Source organism: Aquarana catesbeiana, linkage group LG01, assembly GCF_042186555.1.
Source record: "Aquarana catesbeiana isolate 2022-GZ linkage group LG01, ASM4218655v1, whole genome shotgun sequence".
In the NCBI taxonomy this organism is placed as follows: Eukaryota; Metazoa; Chordata; class Amphibia; order Anura; family Ranidae; genus Aquarana; species Aquarana catesbeiana.
The window spans coordinates 243408447-243435404 of record NC_133324.1 but is presented as its reverse complement, the minus strand read 5'-3'; the positions used below and the strand labels follow the sequence as shown (position 1 = coordinate 243435404).

The window sequence follows — 26958 nt, the reverse complement described above, 5'->3', positions numbered from 1 at the left end:
TTCACCCTGCCATTTCTTCCTGCAATCTCCTGGGACACATCACAGGTCCCAGGAGAAGGCGGGACCATTGAGAAAGTGCAGCACTTTTCATGGGGAGTCAGCTTTCCACATCCAAGATGGCAGTGCTGGGGGCCCAAAGACCGGAGACGAACCAACCCGAGTGTGGACAGCGCTGGATTCCCAGACTGGTAAGTGCATATACTGTGTATTAAAAGTCAACAGGTACAGTATTTATAGCTGCTGACTTTAACTTTTTTTTTTTTTTTTCTCCAGACTGAAGTTCCTCTTTCAGAATGAAATCTATAGGCTTCTGATAGGCCTTTTCCTGAAAAAGCTAGTTGTCTGGCTGTCTCTGGCCTCAACATGTAGCACATAGGTGTCAGAAAAGTATTGAAATCCATTCTCTTTGAGTCATGGGTCAGTCATTCAGAAAAGCATTAAAGTCAAAACATGATCATGCTAGGTAGGCAGCTAACAGCGTTCAGAAGTAGCCTAAATTCTGTCATGGCGGGTACACACAAAAAAAAGAATTTGTTGGGAGTGTAACAATGCTTGCTTTATAGATAGGTTTTTATTTTTTTTATTAATTGTTTAAACTGGGCTGTTTACTTGAGCAAAGTGGTTTATGGGCAAGATAAGAATGCAGTAGGTGTAGCAGAGAAGTGTAAATTATGCACTTTGCCATGATGATTAGGTATGTTAAGTGCACCACCAAACCCATTGCTGATTATACAAAAGCACTCGCTGTTTATCTGTGTAGTGGTCAAAACATGCTGATGGCATTGCAAGAGGAGCAGCCCTAAAGCTAGCTTCTTGTTAAATTTGAAATTTGTTTGCTAATGCTGCAAACAGAATTGGCTATACATCCACTTCATCTCAGAACCTTTAATTATTGATTCTTGCATATTCAGCATGGGTATGGAAATGCTCTGCTTATGGGGTTTCCTTAATCTAGCTGTGTGTGGTTTTTTATTTTTATTTTTTTTTTACGTAATTGCCTCTATGTTAATGAGGCAAAACACCATAGTTTTAGTAGTGTTGTATTATTCTGAGCCACTGTTCCCTTGTGACCTTCAATCCCTACTGTTAAATGTAGGTTTCACAAATTGCAGAAGAAGATTGCCAGAAAATTGAGCAGGTGACTGCAGAGAAAAATGCACTGCTCAAAGAGAGGATCGAGACAATTACTGCTATGGGAGAGCTAAAGAAGCTGCACAGTGATCTACAAAAGGAAGTGAGTAACTTTTATCGCCCTCAAAGAACATCATGGCAAAAAAGAAAGGAATAGAATTTGGTAGTCAATGCAAAATATTTTCTTAATGATTAAAGAGGTTTGTACATTTGTTTGTAGAAGAGTGTTATTACAAAAATGTATAGTGTTGTGTTTTTTTTGTTTTTTTTTATTGTGAAAGTTGATGATAGTACCCAAGGCCCCTTTCACACTAGCGGACCAATGGGGTCCGCCTGTCAGTTTTTCAGGCAGACCTGATTAGACCCTCCAGTCTCCTCCTATGTTATGTTATGGCAGGTTTCAATGAACATGTGTCCGTTGAAACCAGCCAACATTCTTTCCACTACAAACAGGTGGATGGGGATCTGTTCAGGTGGTCTGTTTACACCTGACCGCCCATAGAGGAGAGTGGGCTGTATCTGTGTCTGCTCTGCATATGTGGAGCAGACACGGACCAGCCATCCACCTGCTTAGCGGGGATCAGCGGGCTGATTCCCCCCTGAGCAGGCAGACGCCAACGTAGCCCGCCTTGTGTTTAAGATGCATGGTGGGCTAAGTCACTGATACATTTTCTAAACATTCCAATTTAATGCTGCTATATTGCTAATTAATTGCTTTATTAAGTTTATTGAATTTGATTTTCAAAAATTCAATAAACTTTGCATGTGAAAAGTTCAGTAGATTTGCACGTGAAAGGTTGAGTAAAAATGTCTACTTAACTAGAAACATCTAACTTCCCCTCCTTTTTATTCATGAATATGCACTAGACACTTTTATAAACACTTGTTGCTACAAAGACTTAGAAATATACAGTATATGTACAGTTACGTTGTTCCCAGATATGAATAGATTTATAATTGAATTTTATTTTTCATTTTAGGTTCTTCGCTGTTTTATTTTTTGTATACTTATAATTCTGTTTAATTCGTATGTAATAACCATGGCCCTGTGAGATACGCCATTTCATTCTACTGTATGTCCTCACATGTAGTAGAATGACAATAAAGCTTGACTTAAAGGGGTTGTAAACCCTCGTGTTTTTTCACCTTAATGCATCCTATGCATTAAGGTGAAAAAACTTCTGGCAGTGACCGGCCCCCCAGCCCCCCTGTTTTACTTACCTGAGCCCCGTAATGCCCTCAGCGGAAACGCGCTTTCCCTCTCTGCACGGGGTCCCGACTCTTGATAGATTGATGGCAGCGCAGTCATTGGCTCCCGCTGCTGTCAATCAAATCCAATGATGCGGGGAACGGCTGGACTTGAGAGCGCGCCTGCACTGTAACTCCCCCCCCCCGCGAGGGCGCTTCTCCTGGGGGTTATCTGATGTGAGGAAGAGCCGCTGAGGGACCCCAGAAGAGGATGATCGGGGCCACTCTGTGCAAAACAAGCTGCACAGTGGAGGCAAGTATGACATGTTTGTTAATTTAAAAAAATAAAGCACAAAGGTTTACAATCACTTTAAGGAACGGAAGATTTTCCCCCTGAATGACCAGGCCATTTTTTGCGATGCGGCACTGCGTAGCTTTAACTGACAATTGCGCAGTCCTGCGTCTCTGTACCCAAACAAAATTGATGTCCTTTTTTTCCCACATGTAGAGCTTTCTTTTGGTGGTATTTGATCACCTCTGCGGTTTTTATTTTTTGCGCTATCAACAAAAAAGAGCAACAATTTTGAAAAAAACTATTTACTTTTTGCAATAATATCCAAAAAAAAGTAAAAAAAAACATTTTCTTCATCGGTTTAGGCCAATATGTATTGTTCTACATATATTTTGAAAAAAAAATTGCAATATGCGTATATATAGATTGGTTTGCACAAAAGTTGTAGCATCTACAAAATATGGGATAGATTTATGGCATTTTTATTATTATTTATTTATGACTAGTAATGGCGGCGATCAGTGATTTTTAGCAGGATTGCGACATTGCGGCGGACAGATTGGCCACCTAACTGACATTTTTTACACTTCTTTTTTTTTTTTGGGAATCAATGACATTATTACAGTAATCAGTGCTAAAAATTATGCACTGTTATTGTACTAATGACACTGGCAGGGAAGGGGTTAACATCAGGGGTGATCAAGGGGTTAAATGTGTTTCCTCAGTGTGTTTACTAATGCCGCGTACACACGAGCGGATTTTCCGTTGGAAAAAACTTGGATGGTTTTTCCGACGGAATTCCGCTCAAGCTTGCCTTGCATACACACGGTCACACAAAAGTTCTCTGAACTTTCGACCGTCAAAAACGCGGTGACGTACAACACTACGATGACCGAGAAAATTAAGTTCAATGCATCCGAGCATGCGTCGAATTGTTTCCAAGCATGCGTAGGAATTTTGCACGTCGCAGTTTGTGCAGACGATCGCACTTTCAGATAGGAACTTTTTCCAACCGAAAAATTGAGAACCTGCTCTCAATCTTTTGCTGGCGGGAATTCCACCAGCAAAAGTCCGATGGAGCATACACACGGTCGCATTTTCCGACCTAAAGCTCTCATCGGTCTTTTGCTGGCTGAATTTCCCATCGTGGGTACCGTGTAGGAGCCGATGTACAATGACGGAGATTTGCGGGAAGCAGCCACATTGCCGCCGGGGAGATTTCCCTTCACATCCTGTCCCATAGCCAAAACCGGAATGAGAGGAATCTCTGGTTGTCACCAGGGTGACCAGAACTAGCATCTCTATTGGAAGATTTTCCTCTATTACTGTTCTGGGGACAACCCAAATTTGTGATTTTCTTTAATTTTTGATGATAAAGGAAAACATGACAAATGGGATGAATGCGGGGCACAGACCGCAATAAAAACCTGAGAAGTGTTCTTAACCTTTTTCACTTTTTCAAAAATAAGTTTGCTTTTGTTGTACTTTAAATGTATTTCATGGAGACCTACACTGAATCACAAGTTTTTGGTAATTTCTTTTACATATTGCAGTTTAACTCCACCTAAAAATGTTTGTTAGTTACTGATCAGATTAGAATATACAATTACACTGCAATTCTACCTATTCTTACTTTTGCCTCACTGCTGTTCACGTTAGGGCTTTGAGATGCCAGTCCCCCACTGTTACTGCCCTATGAGATTTTTGTCAGAGGAGGAGGGCTGGAATGTCCTCTGCTGGATATGAACAGCTGTGCTGCAAAAGCATGGTTTTAGACTGGCAAATTTGATTGCTATTTTAACATGTTAAGAAAAAACACAGTAACATCATAAAACTCTTAAATGTCACTTACATCCAGGTCCAGCAAAAACAAAACTATTTTTATGAAATGCATGTGAGAGCATAATAATGTTTCCTAATCATTAAAGCGTTTGTTACCCTTAAAAAAAAAAAAAAATCCTGCATGAATAACATCACAGTGCTTGTGCTGTGTAATTTGGCCCCTTCTATCACCTAAAAAAACCTGGCTGATCCTGCCTGGCTCCGCCCTCCCCCCTGTAAACGGACCACGGTTTATCATGGTTGCTGAGCCCTGACACCGTGGTCAGTTTACGTGCCTCCAACATCCGCTTTGTCTCCTCTCCCCCGATTTGTCAGCTCCGTTCTCTCCCCAGTCCTCCCCTCCTGCTGCTATCATAACAACACTATAAACATACATTCCCCTCTGTAAAATAACAATGTGTTCTATAAAAAAAAAGCCGATCTGTACCTTTTATATCAGAGCGTCTCCCGGCGCTCATGTGACTCCTCGGCTCTCTCTCCTTTCTCCTCCCCGGCTGACATCAGCGGGAGCTCTCGGCCCCTTCTGCTATAGCTGTTAGGAGAGGAGAGAGCCGAGGAGTCACATGAGTGTCGGGAGATTCTCTGATATAAGGTACACATCGACATCTTTTTCATATAACACAGACACTGGGACACATAGCATTATTTTACAGAGGGGTTTGTTTGTTTACAGTGTAGTGGCTTAACAACCACATTTAAAGTGGTTTCAAAGGCAGAAGGTTTTTTACCTACATGCATTCTATATGCATGTGCTGTGACCCCCCCCCCCCCCCCTATCTCATGCCCATCTCGACAATGTCCATTCACAGGAGCGCGGCTCAGGAGCAAGCCTGCTTGAGTGCAAGAAGCTTGCTTTTAGGGGGCACTCGGTAGGAGTGGAGCCAGGACTTTCGACAGGGAACCCAAAAAGTAGAGGATTGACGCTGCTCTGTGCAAAACCATTGCACAGAGCAGGTAAATATAATATAGTGTTTAACCACTTCCCGCCCGCCCTATAGCGGATTGACGTCCGGTAAGTGGTTGTGTTATCCTGACTGGACGTCATATGACGTCCAGCAGGATAACATGCCGCAGCGCGCCCCTGGGGGCGCGCATCGCGGCGATCGGTGGAGCGGTGTGTCAGTCTGACACACTGCTACACTGATCTTGGTAAAAAGCCTCCGGCGGAGGCTCTTTACCACGTGATCAGCCGTGTCCAATCACGGCTGATCACGCTGTCAATAGGAAGAGCCGCTGATCGGCTCTTCCTCACTCGCGTCTGACAGACGCAAGTAGAGGAGAGCCGATCGGCGGCTCTCCTGAAAGGGGGGGTCTGCGCTGATTGTTTATCAGCGCAGCCCCCCCTCAGATCACCCCACTGGACTACCAGGGATGCCACTAGGACCACCAGGGAAGGGGCAACGTGGATGGCCAGGTATGTACCCCATGGCCATCCACATGTGCCCAATCTGTGCCAATCAGTGCCCACAAATGGGCACTGATTGGCACTATTATGTCCATGATATGCCCAGATCTGCCCAGCAATGCTCTATCAGTGCCACCTGTCATTGCCCATCTGTGCCACCTGTCATTGCCCATCAGTGCCACCTGTCATTGCCCATCAGTGCCACCTGTCATTGCCCATCAGTGCCACACATCAGTGCCACACATACGTACCCATCAGTACCACCCATATATACCAATCAATGCCACCTACGAGTGCCCATCAGTGCCGCCTATGTGTGCCCATCGGTGCCACCTATGAGTGCCCATCAGTGCCGCATACCAGTGCCACCTATCAGTGCCCATCAGTGCCACCTATCAGTGCCGCCTATCAGTGCCCATCATCAGTGCCCGTTAGTGCCACCTCATTGGTGCCACCTCATCGGTGCCCATCTGTGCCGCCGTATCAGTGCCCATTATTGAAGGAGAAAGTGTACTTATTTACAAAAAAATTTAACAGAAACAAAGAAAAACTTGTTTTTTTTTCGAAATTTTCGGTCTTTTTTTATTTGTTGCGCAAAAAATAAAAACCGCAGAGGTGATCAAATACCACCAAAAGAAAGCTCTATTTGTGGGAACAAAATGATAAAAAATTTGTTTGGGTACAGTGTAGCATGACCGCGCAATTGTCATTCAAACTGCAACAGCGCTGAAAGGTGAAAATTGGGCTGGGCGGGAAGGTGTCTAAGTGCCTGGTATTGAAGTGGTTAAAAAAAATTACAACCTAAAGAATTACTTTTTTTTTTTTTTTTTATCATTATTCTTATAAAAAGCCACAAAAGGGGTACACTTTAGTAGTATAAAACCTTCATTGACATTAAGCAATGATTGCAGATTTACTAGAGTGCGTTTCGAAGTATAATTATAATAAGAGTAATAGTTAGAATGCCGTAGGATTAGCAGTTACGTAATAATCCTCGGCATTAACCCAGAGATTAAACCAAGCAAATGCTTCTTTCAGCTTTACAGATTAACACACAAATATACTAGCAAATTTATTTTCCTACACTTCCTTTTACAGTTAAGATGAACTGTATTTTTTTTAGTAATTTCTTCTTAAATCTTGAAGGAATAATTGATGGGGTTTTATTTATCCTAGCTTGAAAGCCTTAAAAAGCAGCAAGAATCTGCTGCGGAACAAATAAACAAGACAAATGGCCTTCTGAAAGGAGAATGTATGAAAACGGAAGCTCTCAAGAAAGAGTTGTAAGTAATTTTTACCTAAATACTTTAGCGTTTCACAACAGGATAATTTACACTCTGGGGTTTCGGGTAGCATGTACTAGCAGTTTAAATGATAGTAAATTGTTGTATTGTAAACTTGAAATTGTTTAGCTGTTTAATTTTCTTGATGCTGCATCATTTATGCTGTTTTTGTTTTGGTAAACCTGTCTGGGCATCTAGTATTTTGTAGAGAGGACAGCAATGGAAGCATACACTTGCTCTCGATACAGTACATGATTCCTTTTAGGGGCATACCCTTACAATTGCCTGTGAATACAGTAAACTCTACTGACCTATATTTGTTATGCACGCCATCATGTACCTTTGAGCAGAAGTAAAACCTGTTTAGTAGTAGTTTGGCCGTGAACTTAACTGAGCCCTGTACAAACAATACAAATGCCAACAAATGTGAGCCCCTCACTGTGTAAGGCTGGCCATATATTATATTGTACAATTTTCCTTTAGAATTACCTAAACCATAAAATATGAGGTCAAACCCAAACACTTTCAGTTTGCATGCAGTCAGGCAGTCCCCTGCTCTACATAGTTGAAGGTTAAAGATAAAGAAAATTGAATAAGAAAATCGTATAATGTATGGCCGGGTTAAGTGTTTTTTTTTTTGTTTTTTTTTTAATCAACCGATTTCCATTAAGTGTGGACTTCATAGTTACTAAATGGATTTTAAATACTGTGCTTAGTAATGCTGGCGATCCATAACTAAAAAATATATGCGTGCATGACGCTTATTCTACACTATCAGATTAGTTTGTCATACAATCTTTTTTTTGTTAGGGTCTCTTCTGTGGAACCCGAGTGGACGTGATCCTTCCCTTTTTTTTTCTCCCAAATGCTTTTTATTGAAAAGTTTCAAACTTTTACAAAAAGAAAAAAAGGAAGAGAAAAAGTGGAAAAAAAGGGAGAATGTATACATAGAATATCGAATTAAAAACTACTACTGCCAGCCATATGTTCAAATAAAATCACACAAATATGTAAGAGACATAGCAGTGGAAACAAATACATCTCAAAGCTTAATCGGCAAACTATCATAAAGGCAGTTGTGGTAGATCCCTGTAGAACATGAGACGGTATTATTCTAATAAACTATAGAAATAACGTAGCCATGTTGCATCTCATTTGCATTAACAGAAGACCCTGTTGCATTAAGCAAAAATCACATTGTATCAGCCTAACTAAAAGAAATAAAGTGTATTTGAATTTAAGTTTAATCCCAAGGAATACTACATTTGGCACAAGTCTAGCTAACATTGTAATAGCCTTAATGAGACCAGGGAAAAAGGGACTAAACGCGGTACCGCTAGCCAGGGGTCCCAAAGCTTAGAGAATCTGTTGGGATTACCCCTACGCTTATATATCTGCTGATCTCTTAACCGGGTAGCGTTAACATGTCTCCAATTCTCGAGCGTGGAGGGGACTAGAAGATGACCATTTTGTGTCGTGATCTTTAGTAGCCACTTTGCATCTAATATTTCATACATTTATTTTATGTGCTGTGCTCCAGATTATAGAAGTCACATGATTAGGATGTATTTTCTCGAGCTGTGAACACGATTCTATCCCACAGTTTCCTTGCCTGTCATGTTTCCATAGTAACTCTGTTCTCATTGTCCTTGCAGGGAAGAGCTGAGGCAGGCAGCTGAGCACAAGTCCCAGCAGTTAGCAGCTCTGCAGGAGGAGAACCTCAAACTTGCAGAGGAGCTTGGAAGGAGCAAAGAGGAAGTATCAACTAACCAAAAGGTCAGTACAGCCCTACTTGGTTATATTTCTTTCAGTTAAAGATCTGTCTCGCGGTCTGAGTGCCTAAGATGGTTTTACTAATTGGGGTGGATAAAATGATGACTTGTAGTAATTGGCGGACTTGCAAAAAATGACATACTTTTGTAAGTTGTCCCAAATGGTACATATCACCTTATTTTAGGTTGGGTAGTTTGCTTCAGCTGAACTGAATTAGGAATATGCCTGTGCACTTGTCGCAACAGCATGTTGGTAATAATTGCTACTTGCTTTTATTCACAATGCTTTATGTTAGGGAATGTATAAGGATTTCTCTGTATGCTGCAAACCGGCTTCTAACACAATAAACATCAGATTTTCTCTTAATGAACACTTTTTACTTTCAGGAAGATTTATCGCTTTAGTCCTGCCAGATTTAAGAATTTAAGCAATTTGTCACCATGGCAACTGTCCACTTGGCTCACTTGATTGCTCAAAATGCAACACTAGCAACATAAGTTATCGTTCAAACACATGGTTAAACGTTTACATGCATGTCATTGCCATTGGCCTTTTGGTATGAAGGGATTGGCTAACTAAGTGTTCCAGATCACTTTGTATTTGTAATATACTGTCACAAATTATGAAAGGGTAACCGAATTGTGGTCATAGATTGCCATGCTGCAGCTAAATTACGTGGCTTGGAAACTCTGCACGATTCTGTCTATTGTTAGTAAGGTAGAAGGGAGAAATTTTGCTGCAGTGATGAAAGCATAAGGTAGTAGTGTAATCATCCATAGTATTGGATTTGTGCATAGCAATATAGTGTGTATTTTATTGGACGATATTCAGCTCTGAAAGAACAGTCTGCCTACGTGTGGGTGTCTGCAGTTGGTGCTCGCTGTGAAGTTGCTATTTTTGGAGTGTGACAAGCTTTAAAGGTGACAACGATTTGCAAGGATTCATGTGGTTTGCAAAATAAGTACATCATTCACAACCACCTGATTCTGATTAATTATCTCAATTATTATGCACAACCATCACTTTCAGTAGATTGTTATAAATATCGGGATTGTCTGTAATGTACAAAATTATTTTGTTATTTAAAAAAAAAATTTGCAGCAATTTTGTTTCATATTTTTTTTACTTCAGCATCTCTGTAACTGATGTTTTGGTCCTTGTCTGAGGACAATAAAGGTATTTTTTGGTTATTCAGTGTATTCCATGTTACATTATTTTAGGTTTTATCAGATATCCAAAAGTGCTTTTACATATAATAGAGCTTCTTGACATCTGAGTATGTCAGATGTGCAGACATACCATCTCTAGATGTCTTTCTGCATACATACAAATGGTCAGCTCAGTTGTGCATTTGTGTTTATGGCAAGGAGATTGGAAATAATGTAGAAAGAGAGAAAATGGTGATCTGAGGTGGTTTTCTTGCCTAATCGGTTGTTTGTTCTGGAACTGTCAGAGAAGGTTGTGTGTGGGTACACCACATACCCAAGATTGTTACTGGATCTATCCAAAAGCATTGGAACTTGCTGATTGTCATCTTGTTTCTGTGGGTACCGTAAAGTGCAGTTTTAAAAACTCTCGCAAGTTCAGTATGAGTTCATAAATACAGGCTGTGCTCTTCAGGGGTGCTCACACTGGGACATCCCAGTAACTCTCTAGCAAGAATCTGTATGGGATACTTTGATACATCCTAGCATTATATTAATAGAAAAAAAAAGTTAATGCATGTATGTAGTTTTGCTGTGGCAACATATGCTTTGTTTCAGTTAAAGCACACAAAAAGCTCTGTCGTTTCAATCCAGCCTTAAACAATCTGAAGCAGCCCAAGTTAGGGGTTTAGCGTCCATCACTGTCATTATTATAAGGCCAGAACATGTATCTTTAATGTAAAGTGTGTGGTCACAGGCCATATATGTTTATATTACACTCTGGAAAATACTGGATTTTTTTTCTTTTTGTAGACAACTGTATAATATTGTTTTCCAGCAGAATTTCAAATGTTGAAAACTGTTACTTTCTGTGACATTCTCATATCAGATGCACCACTTACTGTTAAAAGGTTACCTGCACAGCTAGAATTGTCAGCTAATAGCAGTGACATTGTAGAGAATCATCCATCTTCTTTCCAGCAGCGCTGAAGATAAATAATTCATGTTTTATTTTCTTTCCTATTGATAAAAAATACACAGGTGTTTTTTAGTTATATCACATTACACTACACAAAATAAAAAAAATACAGAAAACCTGACAATATTTCATGCAGATACCAGTAACTCTAGAAACCTTACTGCATGCTATCAAAGAACATTTAACACACCCACCAACAGATTTTGCACTGTATTCATGAGTTCAGGAGTTCTTGCTTTACTCTGATTTTTCTGATGTGCATACTTGTCCCAGTCGGGAGCTCAAAATATTGAAGCCACTCGAATTAATTATCATTTGTATTTATCTTAACATAGTTTTTTTTAATGGTATATTTTATACAGCTTTCCCTAAAGTGGTTCTAAATGCTTGAAATTTTTCTTCTTTAAAATAATAAACATGTTACATTTGCGTGCTCTGTGCCATGGTTTTGCACAGAGCAGCCCCGATTCTCCTCCTCTCAGCACCCTGCTACTGCTTCTGGCTCCTCCTCCCCTGCTGAGTGCCCCTGTAGTAAGATGATTGCTATGGGGACACTCATGCATGCTTGCTCCTGAGCCACTTCTGTGTCCACAAGATACAGAGCGGGGCTCATGCCCTAAACCCCGTTTCCTCACTGGCTCGGATTGGCAACAGCGGGAGCCAATGTCTCCAGCTGCTGTGTCTGAGCCAATGAGGATGTAGAACAGAGAGAGCCTCTGCTCTTGTGTACATCGCTGGATCAAGATCTGGCTCAGGTAAGCATAAGGGGGCATTGGGAGCAGGGGCCACATACAGAATTTTTTTTTTTTTTTACCATATTGCAGAAAATGTTTCTGTAAAAAAAATCAGACAAAGATGAATCATTTTAGAACTTTTTCTACATTTTAATGTGACCTATAAACTGTACAACTCAATTGAAAAACAAACAAATCTTTTAGGGAGGGGAAGTAAAAATAAACTAAAATAATGTGGTTGCATACGTGTGCGCACCCTCTTATAACTGGGGATGTAGCTTTGTTCAGAATTGAGCAATCACATTCAAACTCATGGTAAATAGGAGTCAGTACACCCCTGCCATCATTTAAAGTGCCTCTGATTAACCCCAAATAAAACTTCAGCTGTTCTAATAGGTCTTTCCTGACATTTTCTTAGTTGCATCCTACAGCAAAAGCCATGATCCACAGAGAGCTTCCAAAGCATCAGACGGATCTCATTGTTAAAAGGTATCAGTCAGGACAAGGGTTCAAAAGAATATCCAAGGCATTAGATATACCATGGAACACAGTAAAGACCGTCATTAAGTGGAGAAAATATGGCACAACCGTGACATTACCAAGAACTGGACATCCCTCCAAAATTCATGAAAAGACAGGAAGACAACTAGTCAGGGAGGCTGCCAAAAGGCCTACAGCAACATTTAAAAGAGCTGTAGGAATATCTGGCAAGTACTGGCTGTGTGGTACACGTGACGACAATCTCCCGTAATCTTCATATATCTGGGCTATGGGGTAGAGTGGCAAGACTGAAGCCTTTTCTTACGAAGAAAAACATCCAAGCCCGGCTACATTTTGCAAAAACACATCTAAAGTTTCCCGAAAGCATGTGGGAAAATGTGTTATGGTCTGATGAAACCAAGGTTGAACTTTTTAGCCATAATTCCAAAAGATAGGCGCAAAAACACTGCATATCACCAAAAGAACACCATACCCACAGTGAAGCATGATGGTGGCAGCATAATGCTTTGGGGCTGTTTTTCTTAAGCTGGAACAGGGGCCTTAGTAAAAGAAGAAATTATGAACAGTTCCAAATACCAGTCAATATTGGCACAAAACCTTCAGGCTTCTGCTAGAAAGCTGAACATGAAGAGTAACTTTATCTTTCAGAATGACAGCGACCCAAAGCATACATCCAAATCAACAAAGCAATGGCTTCACCAGAAGAAGATTAATGTTTTGGAATGGCCCAGCCAGAGCCCAGACCTGAATCCGATTGAAAATCTGTGGGGTGATCTGAAAAGGGCTGTGCACAGGAGATGCCCTTGCAGTCTGACAGACTTGGAGTGCTTTTGCAAAGAAGAGTTGGCAAATATTGCCAAGTCAAGATGTGTCATGCTGATAGACTTCTACCCAAAAAGACTGAGTGCTGTAATAAAATAAAAAGGTGCTTTAAACAAAGTATTTAAGGGTGTGTACACTTATGCAACCATATTTTGGGAGTTTTAGTTATTTATTAAAACATTAACTATTTCAGTTTGTTGTTAGACTGAGTTGTACAGTTTATAGATCACATTAAAGCTGGATAAAAGGTTCTGAAATAATTTATCTTTGTCTTATTTTTTTTACATCACAGAAACCTGACATTTTAACAGGGGTGTGCAGACTTTTTTTTTATTACCACTGTACACTATATTACCAAACTTATTGGGACGGCTGCCTTTACACGCACAAACTTTAATGGCATCTTAGGCTGTAGGGTTAAAACTTGAGTTAGCCCACTCTTTGCAGCTATAACAGCTTCAACTCTTCCAGGAAGGCCGTCCACAAGATTTAGGAGTGTCTATGGGAATGTTTTACCATTCTTCCAGAAGCGCATTTGTAAGGTCAGGCGCTGATGTGGACGAGAAGGCCTGGCTCGCAGTCTCCACTCTAATTCATCCCAAAGGTGTTCTATCGGGTTGAGGTCAGGACTCTGTGCAGGTCAGTCTAGTTCCTCCACCCCAAAATCGCTTATCCATGTCTTTATAGACCTTGTTTGTGCACTGGTGCAGTCATGTTTGCCATCCTAAAACTGTTCCCATGAAGTTGGGAGCATGAAATTGTCCAAAATGTCTTGGTATGCTGACGCCTTAAGAGTTCCCTTCACTGGTACTAAGGGGCCAAGCCCAACCCCTGAAAAATAACCCCACACCGTATTCCCCCCTCCACCAAATGATTTGGACCAGTGCACAAAGCATAGTATGTACGTAGTAGGCGAGGTTGAAAAAAGACAAGTCCATCAAGTCCAACCTATGTGTGTGATTTTATGTCAGTATTACTTTGTATATCCCTGTATGTTGTGGTCTTTCAGGTGCTTAATAATAGTTTTTTTAAACTATTGATGCTCCCCGCTGAAACCACTGCCTGTGGAAGGGAATTCCACATCCTTGCCGCTCTTACAGTAATGAACCCTCTATGCAGTTTAAGGTTAAACCGCTTTTCTTCTAATTTTAGTGAATGGCCACGTGTCTTATTAAATTCCCTTACGTGGAAAAATGTTATCCCTATCGTGGGGTCACCAGTAAGGAATTTGTACATTTAAATCCTATCCCCTCTCAAGTGTCTTTTCTCCAGAGAGAACAAGTTCAGTGCTCGTAACCTTCCCTCATAATGAAAGTCCTCCAGACTTTTTATTCGTTTTGTTGCCCTTCTCTGGACTCTCTCCAGTTCTAGCACATTCTTCCTGAGGACTGGTGCCCAGAACTGGACAGCATACTCCAGGTGCGGCCGGACCAGAGTCTTGTAGAGTGGGAGAATTATCGTTTTATCTCTGGAGTTAATCCCCTTTTTAATGCATGCCAATATTCTGTTTGCTTTGCTTGCAGCTGCTTGGTATTTGCTGAGTCTGTCATCTACCAGGTCCTTTTCCATCCTAGATTCCCCCGGAGGTTCCCCCCCCCCCCACATTCCACACTAAACTGCAGTTGCCATGTATTTGCCCACCCCATTAATTTGTGCAGATCTTCTTGCAAGGTTTCCACATCCTGCGGAGAAGTTATTGCCCTGCTTAGCTTGGTATCGTCTGCAAATACAGAGGTTGAACTGTTTATCCCATCCTCCAGGTTGTTTATGAATAAATTAAATTAGGATTGGTGCCGGGACAGAACCCTGGGGGACCTCACTTTCCACCCCTGCCCATTCTGAGTACTCCCCATTTATCACTACCCTCTGAACTCGCCCCTGTAGCCAGTTTTCAATCCATGTACTCACCCTATGGTCCATGCCAACAGACCTTACTTTGTACAGTAAATGTTTATGGGGAACTGTATGAAATGCTTTTGCAAAATCCAGATACTCCACGTCTTCGGGCCTTCCTTTATCCAGATGGCAGCGCACCTCCTCATAGAAGGTTAATAGATTGGTTTGGCAAGAACGATTCTTCATGAATCCATGCTGATTACTGCTAATATAGTTGTCATTGCTAAAATCTTGTAGATTATTATTATTCTACAGGATTTATATAGCGCCGACAGTTTACGCAGCGCTTTACAACATATGGGCAGACAGTACAAGTACAATACAATTCAATACAGGAGGAATCAGAGGGCCCTGCTCGTTAGAGCTTACAATCTAGGAGGGAGGGTCAAGTTATACAAAAGGGTAATAGCTGTGGGGGATGAGCTAATGGAGAAAATAGTGCAGTTGTTAGATGGAGGCAGGATAGGCTTCTCTGAAGAGGAAAGTTTTCAGGGATCGCCTAAAAGTGGATAAATTTGGAGACAGTCTGACAGATTGGAGTAGGGAATTCCAGAGGATAGGCGAGGCTCGGGAGAAGTCCTGGAGGAGGATATGGGAGGAGGTGATGAGGGAGCTAGAGAGCAGGAGGTCTTGGGAGGAACGGAGATGGCGATTAGGTTGGTATTTTGAGACTAGGTTAGTGATGTAGCTGGGGGCAGAGTTGTGGATGGCTTTGTAACTTATTGTTAGTATTTTGAATTTAATTTGTTGGGCGAGTGGTAGCCAATGGAGGGATTGGCAGAGAGGGGTAGCAGACACTGAGTGGTTTGTAAGGTGGATGAGTCTGGCAGCAGCATTCATGATGGACTGAAGGGGGGATAGTCTATTTAAAGGTAAGCCAATGAGGAGTGAGTTGCAGTAGTCAAGGTGAGAGATAACCAGGGAGTGAATCAGGAGCTTTGTGGTTTCACTGGTTAGAAAGGGATGTAGTTTAGAGATGTTGCGGAGGTTGAGGCGGCAAGCTTTGGAAAGTGATTGCCGAAAGGAGAGTTCAGAATCCAGGATAACACCTAGCACCCTGACATGTGGGGACGGGTGGATGGTTGTGCCATTGCTCTTGACAGAGAAGTCAAGGGAAGAGGCACATGGGTGAGGAAATATTATAAGCTCGGTTTTGGACAAGTTGAGTTTGAGGAAGTGGTGTGACATCCATACAGATATGTCGGTTAGTAAGTTAGTGATGCGTGAGGAGACTGATGGAGTGAGTTGAGGGGTGGAGAGATAGATTTGTGTGTCATCAGCATAGAAATTATATTGAAAGCCATGAGAGGCTATCAACTGACACAGGGATGAGGTGTAGATTGAAAATAAAAGAGGTCCAAGAACAGAACCTTGGGGGACCCCGACAAAGAAGGGAAGAGGAGTGGAGGAAGTAGAATTGTAAGTGACACTAAAGGTGCGTTGGGATAGGTAGGATGAGAGCCACTGAAGCGCACAGTCACGGAGACCGAGGGAGTAAAGTTTTTTGAGGAGGAGGGGGTGGTCAACCATGTCAAAGGCAGCTGAAAGATCCAGAAGTAGGAGTACAGAATAGTGTCCGTTGGTTTTTGCAGTTAGTAGGTCATTTGTGAGTTTTAAAAGAGCAGTTTCTGTGGAGTGTTGAGGGCGAAATCCAGGTTGAAGGAGATCAAGAAGGTTGTTTTTAATGAGGTTGTCACTCAGTTGGTTGTAAACAAGGCGTTCAAGGAGTTTAGAGGAAAAGGGAAGCAAGGAGATGGGGCGTAGGTTGTTAAGATTTGCAGGGTCCAAGGACAGCTTTTTGAGTATGGGGGTGACCATATATAGTCCCTTATCCCCTCCAAGAGCTTGCATACAGTGTTAGGCGAACTGGTCTGTAATTCCCAGGGATGTATTTTGGCCCTTTTTTAAGTATTGGCGCTACATTGGCTTTTCTCCAATCAGCTGGTACCATTCCAGTCAGTAGACTGTTCGTAAAAATTAGGAACAATGGTCTGGATATTACTTGACTGAGTTCCTTAAGGACCCTCAAGTTCAAGCCATCTGGTCCCGGTGACTTATTAATGTTAAGTTTTTCAAGTCTATTTCTAATGCTTTCCTCTGTTAGCCATGAGGGTGCTTCTTGTGACGTGTCATGAGGATAAACATTGCAGTTTTGTTTACTGAAGCCACCCGATTCCCTCATGAAGACTGAGGAGAAGAATAAATTCAGTACCTTCGCCATCTCTCCATCCTTAGTAACCAGATTCCCTTCATCATTCTTTATGGGACCAATATGTTCTGACCTCCCTTTCTTACTATTTATGTACTTAAAGAATTTCTTTGGATTTTTCTTGCTCTCCTCCGCTATGTGCCTTTCGTGTTCTATCTTAGCCGCCCTGATTGCACCCTTATATTTCTTGTTGTATTCTTTGTAAAGTTGGAATGCTGATGATGATCACTCAGCCTTGTATTTTTTTGAAGGCCTTCTCCTTTGCTTTTGTATGCATTTTTACGTTGGAGTTAAGCCACCTAGGACTTTTATCAGCTCTTTTAAATTTATTTCCCATTGGGATGCACTGGCTAATGCCCTTATTTCATATGCTCTTAAAGCATACCCATGTCTCCCCCGTGTTCTTTGTTCCTAAGATTTTATCCCAATTTGTATCTTCTAGCAAGGCTCGATTTTATAGAAGTTTGCCCTTTTGAAATTCAGTGTCTTTGTATTCCCCTTATGTTTCCTTTTAGTTTGATTTATACTGAAACTAATTGGCCTGTGATCACTGTTTCCTAAATTTCCCTGTATTTCTACGTCCGTGATCAAGTCTGTATTGATAATCAGTAGTTCTAGTAGCATGTTGTTTCTAGTTGGTGGGTTTACCATCTGACCCATGAAATTGTCCTGAAATTGACATTCTGGAACTAGCGAGCCTTAGATGAATGCGCGGTTCCTTCCACCCAGTCTGTCTGGATAATTAAAATCCCCCATTATGATGACCCTTCCCATCCTTGCCACTAATCCAAATTGTGATAGGAGGTTCGCCTCCGCCTCCTCCCTCTAGGTAGGGGGCCTATAGCATACTCCCAGTATTACTTTCCCCTTAGTTTCATCCCTTTGCAGCTCTACCCATAAGAATTCCACCTCTTCGCTTGCTCCCTTAGTGATGTCATCTCTCACATTCACTTCTACATCATTTTTGATACACAGGCATTCCCTTCCCCATTTTTTACCCTCACTATCTCTGTGATATAGGGAATACCCTTGAATTGTTGCCAGCCAATCATGGGAGCTGTTGAACCAAGTCTCTGAAATTCCTACAAAATCTAAATCTAAAGCAAGGTCCATAAAAACATGGATGAGCGAGTTTGGGGTGGAGGAACTTGACTGGCCTGCACAGAGTCCTGACCTCAACCTGATAGAACCTTTGGAATGAATTAGAGTGGAGACTGTGAGCCAGGCCTTCAGTGTCTGACCTTACAAATGCACTACTAGAAAAATTGAGCAAACATTCCTGCGAAAGGGACCCATGTCAAAGGGGCCTAAGGGTCTGTGCCGTAAGGCTTTGGGCTTGTGGATACCTCTGAGATCATTCAAGAGTTCACTGACCGTTTCGTTTGGTCTGCAGTTAAACTCCTTCTACCTGCAGCTGACCTCCCTTAAAGCTGCATCAGCTTGCTGCAAGTTGCTTTTGCTTTGCCAATGACTTGCTTAGGGAACAAAGCAATCCTGACATGCATAAAAGCTCACTGACACAGGCTTTGATATACAAGTTTAATTTGTGAAAAATGCAACATCGGCAAAGGAAAAGTTAAAAACAAAACTTCAAGACATTTTGGATAATTTCATGCTCCCAACGTTGTGGGAACAGTTTGGGGAGGGCCCCTTCCTGTTCCAACATGAATGTGCACCAGTGCACAAAGCAAGGGACCGTAAAGGCATAGATGAGCAAGTTTGGGGTTGAGGAACTTGACTGGTCTGCACAGAGTCCTGACCTCAACCCGATAGAACACCTTTGGGATGAATTAGAACGGAGACTGCTAGCCAGGCCTTCTCATCCACATCAGTGCCTGACCTAACAAATGTGCGTCTGAAAGAATGTTCAAACATTCCCATAGACGTATTCCTAAACCTTGTGGACAGCCTTCCCAGAAGAGTTGAAGCTGTTATAGCTGCAAAGGGTGGGCCAACTCAATATTGAACCCTATGGACTGGGATGCCATTAAAGGTCATGTGCATGTAAAGGCAGGCGTCTCAATATTAATAATATATAGTGTATATGGATGTGTTTTTATGTCCTTAGTTCTGCATGTATTATGTTTTCTTGGGGTTTTATTTTCTCGTAGGAATTAAAAATCTAATTTTTGGTGCATCTTTTGCACCTCTTCTGCTTCATGCTTGTACCCTTGTGTACACTTATTTTCAGCATCCTCACGGGGTATGTTTTTTTTTTTTGTTTATTTTTGAATGAGTTTTGAAGAATTGACACATAAAATTCTGCTATTATTTCTTCATTTTGGTTGTCTCTTGCTGTACTTCTGCTCCCCGCTGACAGCAGAACTGGAATTAGGTGCAGCAAGAGACAACCAAAAGAACAAAGTAAAGTCGCTTTTATATGCCAATTCTTTAAAAAAGAAAAAAAAATACCTAAACACATCAACAGATAATGTATTTGTGGCAACCAGAGTTTAGCTTTAATTCTTAGTGCTGCTCCACAAATAACATTTCTAACTGTGATATTAGACCTTAGAGGTCTCTTCTGTATTGAATATATTCTTTATTCATTCTTTTTCACTGACTTTTTTTATGTTGTCTTTTAGCTTGAAGAGGAGAGATCAGTATTAAATAACCAACTACTAGAAATGAAAAAAAGGTAAGTTTTTTATTTTTTCTGCTTATATTTAAAATGTAATCTTCCCTATTCACATGTTTGCATTACATTTTTCCTGAAGATTACATTTTTGTTTACAGCAGGAGTTGACCACCCCAAAGGCAGAAGAGGCACCCAGCTGCACTAGAGAGAGTACAGCTGGGTTGGAAGCCTCTCCTGTCTCTGGTCACTGGATGTCACCTGTGCTCTGCAAGACCGAGCTATCAAAATACAGATCAGCCCTGCTGACTATTTATACTGCAAAATCGGCTCTCCCAAAGAGGATCCAAGGTCTGTGTGACGCCTGTCCCTGTAGTTATCAGAAGCTGCTGATAAACAGTGCAGATGACAGCTTTCATATGAACAGCCCTGTTGATTTCATTGGGACAGCTTAGTACAGTGATGGCGAACCTTGGCACCCCAGATGTTTTGGAACTACATTTCCTATGATGCTTACCTACACTGCAGAGTGCATGAGCATCATGGGAAATGTAGTTCCAAAACATCTGGAGTGCCAAGGTTTTCCATCACTGGCCTAGTATATTCTGCCTTGCTAAGTTGTTAGTTTGACAGCTCAGTCCTGCTTTTCATTAATTTATAAATGAAAGTTATAGTTGTAGCCATTAGTTATAAATGAGTGTGTTTTCCCTGTTCACGTTAAAAAAATGCAATTGATTTGTACCACTGCATTAAAAATGTTTTGTGCCAGAAATATAATTGTAGTGCCTTTTTATAAAAGGGACAAATGCCATATAAGAATTTTACTTTGGATGCGTTTGTAAGCTAGCTTAGTTCCCAGATGGAAGAATGGACTTAGATTATCGATAGGCTGCTTTTACACTGCTCTGTTGCAAAAATGCAGTAAAAGCTTATATGTGTTTTTGCTGCATTTTGCATCTATGAAATAATGAGGACATGTGACTCACAAAACACAGGCGAGGCAAAAACAGAAGAAAAACTGATCAGTGTGAAAAGGCCCAAAAATTAAATCTCCGCTTTTTGGAACCCTCCCCCCCTCTGGTGTCACATTTGGCACCTTTCAGGGGGGTGCAGATACCTGTCTAATACAGGTATTTGCACCCACTTCCGGGCGTAGACTCCCACGGGAGTCTACCCCACTTCCTGTCCCCCCGCGCTGTCTGCTGGGACATCCGGCATCGCTGGACCCTGAGACAGGTCCTTATTTTAAAAGTCAGCTGCAGTATTTGTAGATGCTGACATTTAAAAAATGTTTTTCCGCGGGACTCCCTCTTTAAGTAAATTAAATTCTGCTTCTGTTTACCCATGATTATAGTGAATAAATCACAATACCCCCCCCCCCCTACATTTTCTTTGGTTTCCCACAGACCAGAGGCATAACTGCAAATCACAGGATCCCATAGCAAAATGTTGCTGCCACCCACCTGCCAACCCTTTCTGTGTCAGCAGTGACAATATATAGCATTGATTTTAACATAAAATATGCCTCAAATCCAGAAAACTTAACAGGAGAGCTTTCAGCATAGTACACTACTATGGAGCAGTGCTTTGGATAAATGTAGAAGCTTTATTAGCCATAATTTATATTTTAGAATCTCACAAAATTATTAATGCACTTGCACACACTTAGGTCTGGTTTACACCTATGCAGGTTGCAGTTTGCATATTCCAGGTGCATTTTGTGTTTTTTCAATACACGTTTTTGATCCATTGAAGCAAAATCTAGAAAAAAGTCCATGGCCCTTTCCATAAAATGCATATATGTGAAAGTCACCCATAGGAAACTATGTTAAATAGACTGTACTGTGTTTCTGCAAAACTGAAAACGCAGTAAAAAAATGCATAGGTGTACAGCATTGCACCTTGTGGTACTAAATGTAATCTGTCGGTATAGTAGTTGACCAGTTTGTTACCATTTGACCAATTGCTATGGTGACATTCTTTTATAGATACGTCTTCACCCTGTCTGTAATAGGACGACTACTAAGTTTATGCTTTTGGTAAACAGACGCTTTATTAAGGGGGCTCAGCCTCTTAGGCTCATTTAATTGGGTCCTGTCCATAACACTCACTCTTGACTGTATTGGAGGGAACACCCCCCCTTGATACTTGTCTAACTACATTGTCTGTACTTTGTTAAACTTTTGAAAAAACCTATTGAAAGTAAAAAAAAATGCATGGGTGTGAACCAGGCCTTACTCTATCACGCTAATACAAACTTCTTTAACCACTTGACCTCTGGAAGATTTACCCCCCTTCATGACAAGGCAATTTTTTGCGATCTGGCACTGCGTTGCTTTAACTTTAAATTGCACGGCCGTGTGACACTGTACCTAAATATAATTTTCCCCACAAATAGAATTTTAATTTGGTGGTATTTGATCACCACTGTTTTATCTTTTGCTCTGTAAACAAAAAAAGGCTAACAATTTTGAAAAAGAATATTTTTTACTTTCTGCTATAAAACACATTCAATAAAAAAAAAAAAAAAAAAAAAAAAATTTCTTCATAAATTGAGGCCAAAGTGTATTTTGCTACATGTTGTTGGTAAGAAAAAAAGCAAACGTTATTGCGTCTACAAACGAATGGGATATATACTGGAATTTTTATTTTTATACCAGTAATGAGAAATAGATGTAGCCTCTATGACCATGATAGTAGTAAAAGAAGTATTTAAAGTTGTGCCATCGTTCAGGAATTTAGAGATGTAGAGGGAGCTTGGTCCCCAACCAAACTTCCCTAGAGAACAAGTGCAATTGGACTATCTCGGTACAAATTAAGCTAAGAAAAATTCAAATTGTATGAACAAGTGTATAGAAAAATATATAAAGTTTTATTAATACAAAATCAATAAAAATCAAGATATAGTCAAATACAGATTAAAAAGCATGGTAACAATCCATGTATATCACCAATATAATGGTCCCCAAAAGGGGAGGATCACAGTGGGATAGTTGATCACGGATAGCATCTCAACTAATTTTGTGGTCTAATGCCGCTTCGTCAGGAAAATATCTGTAATTTGATTAACAAGTGATCAATAACCGTACAATTAACAAAAATATAATACAATCTCTTGCAATTATGTCAATAGCAATATATACATGGTGGAAGAGCAATGCTGCTTACTCATAGAAAAGTGGGGAGGGGTTTGGGAAGAAGAAAAAGGGGAGGGGAAGGGAGAGAAAGGAAGGAAGGGGGTGAAAAGGGGAGGGAGGGGGAGGGGAATTGAAGGGTTGGAAAGAGTGGGGGGGGGGGGAGAACATAGTGAAAATAACTCAACACACAGCCATTAATGTCTAAACCGCTGGCAACAAAAGTGAGTACACCCCTAAGTGAAAATGTCCAAATTGGGCCCAAAGTGTCAATACTTTCTGTGGCCACCATTATTTCCAACACTGCCTTAACCCTTTTAGGCATGGAGTTCACCAGAGCTTCACAGGTTGCCACTGGAGTCCTCTTCCCCTCCACCATGATAACATCACAGAGCTGGTGGATGTTAGAGACTTTGCGCTCCTCCACCTTCTGTTTGGGAATCCCCACAGATGCTCAATAAGGTTTAGGTCTGGAGGCATGCTTCGCCAGTCCATCACCTTTACCCACAGCTTCTTTAGCAAGGCAGTGGTCATCTTGGAGGTGTGTTTGGGGTCGTTATCATGTTGGAAGACTGCCCTTTGGCCCAGTGTCCAAAGGGAGGGGGATCATGCTCTGCTTCAGTATGTCACAGTACATGTTGGCATTCATGGTTCCCTCAATGAACTGTAGCTCCCCAGTGCCGCTCATCAGACCACAGGACATGGTTCCAGTAATCCATGTACTTAGTTTGCTTGTCTTCAGCAAACTGCAGGCTTTCTTGCTCATCTTTAGAAGAAGCTTCCTTCTGGGACGACAGCCATGCAGACCAATTTGATGCAGTGAGCGCCGTATGGTCTGAGCACTGACAGGCTGACCCCCCACCCCTTCAACCTCTGCAGCAATGCTGGCAGCACTCTATTTCCCAAAGGCAATCTATGGATATGACGCTGAGCACGTGTACTCAACTTCTTTGGTCAACCAGGACGAAGCCCTTTTCTGAGTGGAACCTGTCCTGTTAAACCGCTGTATGGTTTTGGCAACTGTGCTGCAGCTCACTTTCAGGGTCTTGGCAATCTTCTTATAGCCTAGGCCATCTTTATGTAGAGCAACAATTCTTTTTTTTTTTTTCAGATCCTCAGAGTTCTTTGCCATGAGGTGGCATGTTCAACTTCCAGTGACCAATATGAGAGAATGAGAGCGATAACCCCAAATTTAACACACCTGCTCCTTATTCACACCTGAGACCTTGTAACACTAACGAGTTACATGACATCGGGGAGAGAAAATGGCTAATTGGGCAAAATTTGGACATTTTCACTTAGTGGTGTACTCACTTTTGTTGCCAGCGGTTTAGACATTAATAGCTGTATGAGTTATTTTGAAGGTACAGCAAATGTACACTGTTATACAAGCTGTACACTCATTACTTTACATTGTAGCAAAGTGTCATCTTTTCAGTGTTGACACATAAAAAGATATAATAAAATATTTACAAAAATGTGAGGGGTGTACTCACTTTTGTGAGATGTGTGTGTGTGTGTATGTATATAATATATAATTTTCTACATCTTTTAGTAGGTAAAAATATATTTTTCTTTACACTGGAGTCTGTAAAGCATTGCACTCGCAGTCAGCAGATCATGGGTGTAATGCCAGGATCTTGCAGACAACTCTGTATGCTGTCTTAGCTGTCTTCCCGCACCTCCCATATGGGCTAGCAGTTACTGAATTGCAGGAGGAATCAATGAACACTCACCAGCACCCTTGCAGTTATTTGAAAATTGCAAGCCATCGGCTGCAGTGGCTGGTGGTACTTGTTCGTTCATTCACTGAACTCTGGATCCGGAGGGAGAGGAGGCAGGCCGCTGGAACATGTTACATGTTCCATGTATATTTAGGGTGGAACATGTTCCAAAGGTGAACTTATCCTTTTTAAACTTTTTTTTGTAGAACTACAAGGCTTAAGTAGCCTATAAGGTTTAAAGTGGTTGTAAACTTCAGACGTGAAATATGAACAAAGCATATCCCTCTATAGTGTGTGCTTGTCTCATTTAAGAGCACTAAGTGTCATTTCTGTCTGCTGCTTCATTCCTCTGCTATCCGCATGAATCACTTCTGACAAGTTTTCCTGACACCAAGAGAAAAAAGGAGATGGGAAGAACATCCAGCTGATTGACAGCCTTAGTTCTGTTTCTGTGTGTCCCTTCCCTCCAATCAGCTCTGTGCTCTCTTCACTGAGCTCTGCAGAGTGTATTTTAAGAGCTCCACTGCCTATTTTCAGACAGCTCAGACAAGCTTTATAAATTCTGGACTTTGAACCAATGTAGAGAAGAGAAGACTGCAAATAAACAGGTACAACTTATTTAGGAGGATTTGTTTAATCTCTGTGTATCACCTGAGACCGGTCACTTCACTGGGTATATGTAAGGGTTTACAATCGCTTTAAGCTAATTTTTTTGTTGTTGTTGTTTTTTACCAGATTGCAGTTAATTATGTGGCATACAGGGCTAATTTTGCTTGGGGGCAGAAGTTTTTATAGGGCAATAAATCTTTGCTAGGACAGCTAAGCAAATGCTTCTTACTACACAGAAGGAAAACTGTAGCCAGCAGAGGATCCTGAGGGCTGACTTTATCCCATCTATACTGGAAACCTCACATTGTATTTTCCCTAACAGTCTCCCTAATGGGGTCCCCCTCCTACTCTAAGCCACATAGCAGCCATGTCAGATGCTATGGCATGCTTATTGTTATGCCACTGCCACAAACCAAAACATAGTAATGTTAGGGCTGTCATTTCTGAATTGACCTAGGCAATATACACATGTGTGCCCAAGCAAACCTTTTCCCTTTGGCCCCATATGCACACATTTTCAGCTGGTGTTGTGTGATTTGTCCTGCACAGGCAAAACACAGATTCACCTTTCGCTGGAAGATAAGTTTGGTTTTCAAAGGATGAGTCAAGAAAAATCACTTGGATATCCTTTCATAAATGGCATATGGCTAGTTAATGTGTTTTAAAATGTAGGTTATATTTTTGTAGACAGACATAAACTTTTTTTCTATCCAAGTTATGATTTTGTTATATAGACCTTTTTGACTATATGTGGGAATATAACTTGATATTTTCCAGGTTTGACTATAAGTGTCTTTTTACATTTGTTTTAAAAACTGTACCCACATATGCTCTGTTTTGGTTAGTATAGATAATTTTAGTATATAAAAGAAATCAATCAGCGCAGTTAAAACTATAAGCACTCAAGCTGCTGAACACTCAGGGTCAATTAATCAAATCCCATATCAAGCAAGTAAATATAAATAGTGCATCGCTAAAACACATAAGGAAATTTATTTAGTTTATATTTTATATTTTTGAGAAGCATTAATTCAATATAAAATAGTGTTCAAGTTGGTGCAGAAATAAGGGATCATGCAGGTGACTTTGTGATAAACCTCCACCACTGGTAGTGCTAACCGCTCACCGCAATGCGTGGACCCCTGGAACGCTGTCCCCTAATGGGGCATATAATCTCTCCGGAACACCACTCGGCTGGAATGACACAATACGATCACTGGAGAATAATCACTCAGCTGGGATGACAGGAATAGATCACTGGGGAACACCGCTCAGCCGGGACAACGGAAATAGATAACACTCGATGCGCTTCGAACTCCTCCCTCAGATCAAATTCAATGCTCCAATACCATGATAACCAAGTAAATAAAAAACACATAGTGCTCTGTGAGTATTGATACTTTAATGAAAAAATGAAGAATACACTTACAAAACAGGCACTGTAACCCAGTGCCAAGTGAACAGGCGTGTACATTGTATGGTAGTGATGACTTTGAGTAACGTCATGTGATTTCCTTACGTCCGCAAGGACGGTGATTCTCCAGTGATCGCATTGTGTCATTCCAGCAGAGTGGTGGTCCGGAGAGATTATATGCCCCATTAGGGGACAGTGTTTGTGGCCCCAATCCTCCAGGGGTCCACCCATTGAGGTGAGCGGTTGGCACTACCAGTGGTGGTTTATCACAAAGTCACTTGCATGATCCCTCATCTCTGCAC

General features: G+C 41.2%; 1 protein-coding gene across 8 annotated transcripts in view; it reads left to right on the top strand.

Annotated features, from left to right (window-relative positions):
• The window catches only part of CLIP1 (CAP-Gly domain containing linker protein 1), a 225624-nt gene that overhangs the window by 161781 nt on the left and 36885 nt on the right, over nt 1-26958 (top strand). For all 8 annotated transcript variants that reach the window (XM_073626982.1, XM_073626975.1, XM_073626958.1 and 5 more), the window contains 4 exons: nt 1097-1234; nt 7035-7141; nt 8797-8917; nt 19786-19838. In XM_073626982.1, coding sequence (XP_073483083.1) covers nt 1097-1234; nt 7035-7141; nt 8797-8917; nt 19786-19838 — 419 coding nt within the window. The remainder of the gene's footprint in view (nt 1-1096; nt 1235-7034; nt 7142-8796; nt 8918-19785; nt 19839-26958) is intronic.